Genomic DNA, 6,035 nt, shown 5'->3' with positions numbered 1-6,035 from the left:
TAACCGCCTTCTCATGTAGCAGAAGCAATGCTTGAAACTACAAGTAGCTATTCGCAACAACAAAAAAACTACAAGTAGCTTGTGTGAGACAATGAGAACACCGGCATATGGACAAGTCAAAGAGGATAGCAAAAGAGGGGAACATGAAGAGCGCCGCACTAGAATTTGAATGGAGACACCTTTCAAAATGGGATGCATTAGAAATTTCAGTTAGAGTTTATTGATGGCATAAAGTTCAGCTTCTCATATACAAATTCATCAAATGGAGCGACCGTGTACACATCGGAATCCATGATCCGGGATAATTTTTTTATTGAAAGTACAATGGTAGAATCAAGAGACAAAATGAACTCTAGATCAAATCTTGTATAAATATCTTCGCAATGTTACATGTGTACATGGATTTTTTTTTTGTGCGAAACGCGGTACAAATATTTTTAAGGTTGCAACGATTTTGTGGTAAATTTTGGATCGTGTGCATCCCAAGTATCCCATGACATCGTAGGCCGGCCTGGGGAGTTGGCTCTTCCATTACCAAAATGGTTGGTCGCTTGAGCAAGAAGTTATTATAAACACACTTTGGGGCAATACTTTCATTGTAATTACCGGTACGTAAATACATCCAGGTGTCAATGGACACACGCTCAATAATCATGATCTAGAATACATGGTAATGGTAAGATTAAATTTCAGTTAAATTTTCTAAATCTACTAAGAATAAGAGTAAAGAAAATCTCAGTCACCTTAAATGGGTGAATCCTCGTGCCTATGTTGATTTACATACTCCGTAGTACAAAATGTTTCGTCATTTGATATAGTTCAGAGATATATGCTGACCTTCACCCAATTATGCCACATACCATGACATAATTTGGGTGTGTGCATCCCATATGACATCGTAGGCTGGGGGAGTTTTCTCTTACATTGCCAAAATGTAACCATAAACACACTCCGTGCCATACTTCTATTGTAATTACAGGGAACACAGTCCTCAAGTATCATAGACACTGAATAATCATGTTCTTGCATATATGACAAGACTACGATGTTGGGGCAATGCGCTGAGACACCAACAAGGCAACGATCGTATAGGTGCAGGACAATGTCGTCCATCAAACCCGCAGATCGCCGCTGCTATCTGTCTGGCGATCGCGGTTGCTATTCGTCTGACGATCCTGGCTAATTTCCATGCGTCTCAGCAAACTGCTGCAGATCCTCCTGATCCGGCGGCCGCCAGGTAGAAATCGCCTCCGTCCGGCAGGCGGCGTCGGGTCGGTGGACGGCGACGCAATATCTGTGGTGGTGGGGTGGAACATCGGGATGCTGCCGCGGCACACTGGGCAAGAGTTGCGCAGCGACAGCCACGTGACGATGCATTCGGAGTGGTACAGGTGGTCGCAGGGGAGCCGGCGCGCGGGCGCCGATAACGGCAGGGGGTCGGTGCAGATAGGGCAGACGAGCGCGGCGTCGGCGACGATCACGGTGGGCAGGGCGGCGATGGACGCCGCCGGCGCCGCTCGAGACCCGCCGCGTTGGACCGGAGTGTCGAACGTGGCGTCGTCGGCTGAAACAGGAGGCGGCGCTTCCGGTGACCCGCCGCGCTGGAGCGGCGTGTCGAACATGGCGGCCTGGTAGGCGAAAGCAGCTTGTGACCTGCTGCGTTGGAGCGGCGTGTCGAACGTGGCGGCCTGGTAGGCGAAAGCAGGAGACGGCGCCGCTCGTGACCCGCCGCGTTGGAGCGGCGTCTCGAACGTGGGGTCGTAGGCGTAAAGAGGCGGCGGCGGCGGTGGCCGTGGCGGGCTCTGGTTATCGGAGTCGGAGGAGCTGAAGTCGTATTCATCGTCCCAAGGCAGAGTCGGAGGCGGAAGCAGATCCTGAAACGCCGGCGTGGTCTCCGCGGTTGAGGTCGAGGAAGACCTGTGTTGCTCTTCTTGTTCTTGGGTGCTAAGAACTCGGAATTCGCGACATACCTGGCGGACGGACATGTTCGACGGCGGCCCCTCCTTGCCCGTATCAGCGACTGGGTCAGAGGGACCCAAGAGGTGATCCCATGGCGTCGACGTGGAAGAAGAAGAAGAAGACGGCCACACACAGACGGGCGGAATAGGCTGCGGCGACCGTGTCCGTGGCGGAGAGTCTGGTGACATGAAGCGGTAACTCCTAGGATCTTGGGACGGGATCCCCTGCACCAGCCAAGGCGGAAGCGGAGGAGGAAGCAGATCGTCCGACGATGGCATGGTCTCCTCGGTGGTGGAAGGAGGCGGCAAGATTGGGGGTGGAGGAGGCGGCAAGACCAGGTCGGGCGTAGGAGAGTCATCGAGGTAGACCTCGAGGCAACGGGGGCAGAGGGCCAAGAAGGACGATGAGGACGAGGCGGGGAGGAAGAAGCTCGCGCTGCAGGTGCGGCAGCGCAAACTCCCGGACATGGACATGGTGGGTTGGTGGGGGCTCCCGGCCGGCTCGCGCGGTCGCGCCCTGCCTGCAAGTCCAACCCCTATATCAATCTCCTCAGCCTACCTCCAGGAGGGATTGCACTGCTCGGTGAGTTCAGTTCAGTGATTGTTGTGCTGGCTCGAGCGCGTTCTCTTTTTCTTTTTCGTCCTGCTGACTCCTCCTCCCTCCTTTTGGATGGCTTTCCACGCTTTGGTGACATGGGACTGGGAGTCCAAGAACTCAGACACGAGATTAACATCCGTTTGTCACTTTGCTGATTATGTTATGTGGCTGCTCAGTCAGATGGTGACCACTCAGATCGAGCAGCCAATTGGTCCATACGAACCGATTCACAGGAACGCCTGTTTTACAATACTCCGCAGGGCCCTCAAGAACCTGCAAGCCAAACCAAGCCATTTTGCAAAACCATAGACCAATTCCGAACTTCTCAAACTGTCCGAAGCAAAGGCTCTAGCTAATTATGCTGAAAGTTCATCGGCTCATACATGAATACACCACCTGCAGAACCCTTCTACATATATATTTTATTCGCGATAATTAAGGGCCATTTTCAGAATCCAGGATGTAGTTGGTTCTAAAGTGTTCAGGCTGGCATAAGCCCGTCGTAGTTCAGGTTAAAAAAGGGCCGTTTTGATCTGCAGGATATTCATATTCATAGATCCGGAGGAAACCAGAATGACTTCAAGCGGATGCCACTGACCGTTGTCTTTTGAGCTTGTGTTTTTTGTTTTGTTTTGTTTTTGCAAGTGCTGTCTAGGAAAAGGTGAGAGCACCATCCAGCTACTTTGCTTGGTGCTTTCAAAAGTTTGACTGACTCAAGAACGAGGATAGCTGCAATCGGTGCATGCCCTTTGTTCCACGAGAGATGCCAGGGCGTCACCATGCACCCCCCAATTAAAAGACTGGACTAATTCAATAGCTTTGTTTAAAAAGGAAATTTGTAATACAATCGAGATTCAGTGAGTTGAGAAACCTCATCGTCAAACTATCGAGGGGAAAGATGTTCCGAGAAAATTCATACACTTATACGGCCAAGTCGTACGTCAATAGCAAGGTTATCAGCACAGTATCACAGAATATGACTTCTATATCTATATCTATACCTAATAATAAAGGAGCTAACGTTTCCGTGGTTTGGTCCGTCATAATACGCTTTAGTCCGCCCATCAATGCGCTTTCGTCCGTCTTCCAACGCTGAAGTTTCCATTGTTTCTGCGTTTTGCTAGAGTTCCGGTAGAACACGACTTGGGATGGAGAACTTTGTTGGTCGGTCCTGCAGCTGAGTCCAGCTCGAACCCGATCGATAGAGCATGTACTTTAAATACATACGTGCGAGATCCCAAACCACAATTAACTTTCAGCCAGGCCAATCCCACGAGAATAGATCAAAGTGGCTTCTCCGTGGCTAGCCATGGACAACGAAAATAAGTGGATTGGAGCTGTGCCACGATGGGAAGAGGAGCCGTACTAGCTAAGCGTCGCCGGAATTAGAGGCGACGGCGCTGAGGCCAACGTAGATTGACAACGTGAGAGCTGCAAGGGACTGCACCAGAGGGTCGGACAGCAGGTCGTCTTGGTGCCGCGGCGCCACGGCTAGCGGGACTGATCTCGAACGAGTGTTGCATATAACTAGACAACTCCGGCTACGCGGAGTCCAGCCTCTTGGTCGATCTTGGTCAGCCGGAGTCAAGCGGGCGACGGCTGCCGGGATCAATCTCAGACGTTGGGAATCGGGTGATGATGTCGACTTTCTACGTGGGAGATGGCCTACTAGCGGCGGTGCACAGATAAGGTGGTGGTGGTCCAAGCATATGCAGGCATTAGGTCAAGTGCCTATTAGATCCGTGGCTGAGAGCAACACATTATTTTTGTCCTTGGTTGTGTGTCCCGGCGCGACGAAGCCACTCTAGACGATGGCGCAAGCAGCGGACGGCCAACCTGAAGCAAGAGAAACTAGATGACATGATCACAAGAAACTTTCCGTGTCTCGTTTAATAGTCTTTTCCTCTGTTAGGTAACCTGCGATCACCATCTAACGTGTGGGTTGGAGTAAGGAGTGGGCTGGCCTCCACAAATTGCCATAGAGCCTGAATAGCTGAATAGCTGATGTAGGAACTCTGCACAAAGATTCTAAAAAAAAAGTAGCTCTGCACAACTTCTTTGCAGAATATGAAGTTCTCGGAGGATTTAAAGAATTTCAAAATGTTGCTTTGCTACTGTAATTGTTTTCCATGTGCTACCTATCTCTGATCCCACCAAAGATACCATGTTTTTTTGTGACAATCTATACCAATGTAAAAGCAATTTGATCTTGGGACAAGCTCGATATTATGGGTTGGTTAAATTAAAATAAATATTTTGGTTGGACCTAATTTTAGTGAACTGTAAAATTGTGTTGAGAGAATTGATTCCCCATGAAATTTTAGATGTTTTGTCTCGTTTTTCTGAATTTGATTTGCTTGATCCTATGATTCTCATTTCAGTCATAGGTTATTTTTTTACAGAATCTTGATCATAGGTTGACAATATATATCCCGGTGCAACGCACGGGCAACTTTCCTAGTTTGTATCAAAGAGATCAGAGAGCAATGGCAACCAGACCAGCGTATTATTGATCTATAATGTAATGGACAACACACTTGATGTCCGATTATCTATATCCTTTCTAACGACTAAAACCCGGCCTCCGTAACACACCTTATTCACTTTGGTTTATTTACGATGTCATTCTGGGAAAGCAGTCCAAAAATGGTCCAGATGAAAACAAAACATTGCTACAGATCTTTTACCGGGCGAGAAAGAACCAGGTTACATGGATGGTAAAAGCCAGTGAAGAACATCAATAGAAAGAACTGGTGCTAAAACAACAACGAGACAATAACATCACTGTCTGCCCTAGAAGGTAAAAATATTTGTGGGAAATAGTATATCAACTAGTATAAGGGCCTTGTGTGTTTCCCTGCATCATGTTTTGTTCTTTGCATATCTTTTTTTCTGTGCTATATGCGAGTTGTGGTTCCGATGAGTGGTGTTGTGGGCATCTTTTTCTTCCATGAAAACGGTACAAGATGTGTAAGAGCTGGGCAGGAAGGTTGTTGTGATAGATTCTCGAAGATGAGTGCGGTGCTGTTTGCCGTGTCTCTATGGCTGGACACACCTGGGCGATCGAGTATTCGAGTTGTGTGTGGGTATGGCGCAGGGGAGGGTGTGCGTGTCTGTCTTTTCTTGATATCTTTTAGGGTGTGTTTGATTGTGTGTCTATCCCGCAGTGGGTAGTCATAGCCGTTTTTAGAGCATGTCTAACAGAGCCCTCAAACTGGTCAAACCCTCAAAATAACTGCCAGTTTGAGGGCTGAGTAGAAAAACGGGCGCAGATCAGAGCCCTCAAAACTGTAAACCCTCAAAAAAATTTGCAGGCCGAACCCTCAAGTCCGATGCCAACCTGCAGCAGTGAGGGTTGCAGGCAATTTCCCAGGCCGAAGACCTCACACGGTCAATGCATACACGGGGGGAAATTTCCTCCCGCCTCCTCCTTCCTCCTCCTCCGCCCCTCGATCCGCCGGCGCCGGCCGCCCAATTCG

The 6,035-nt window shown here is 49.0% G+C and overlaps 1 protein-coding gene across 1 annotated transcript; it reads right to left on the bottom strand.

Annotated features, from left to right (window-relative positions):
* Positions 1 to 904: 904 nt before the first annotated feature.
* Positions 905 to 2,638, bottom strand: LOC127301770 (uncharacterized). The gene is made up of 2 exons (XM_051332038.2): positions 1,971 to 2,638; positions 905 to 1,874 (listed from the first exon to the last, which is right to left on the bottom strand). The coding sequence occupies exons 1-2, from the start codon at positions 2,430 to 2,432 to the stop codon at positions 1,113 to 1,115; spliced, it is 1,224 nt and encodes a 407-aa protein (XP_051187998.1). The 5' UTR covers positions 2,433 to 2,638; the 3' UTR covers positions 905 to 1,112.
* Between the last annotated feature and the right edge of the window lie 3,397 nt (positions 2,639 to 6,035).

The sequence above is a fragment of the Lolium perenne genome, chromosome 5 (genome assembly GCF_019359855.2).
Source record: "Lolium perenne isolate Kyuss_39 chromosome 5, Kyuss_2.0, whole genome shotgun sequence".
Classification (NCBI taxonomy): Eukaryota; Viridiplantae; Streptophyta; class Magnoliopsida; order Poales; family Poaceae; genus Lolium; species Lolium perenne.
This window is presented reverse-complemented; position numbering and strand designations above follow the sequence as displayed.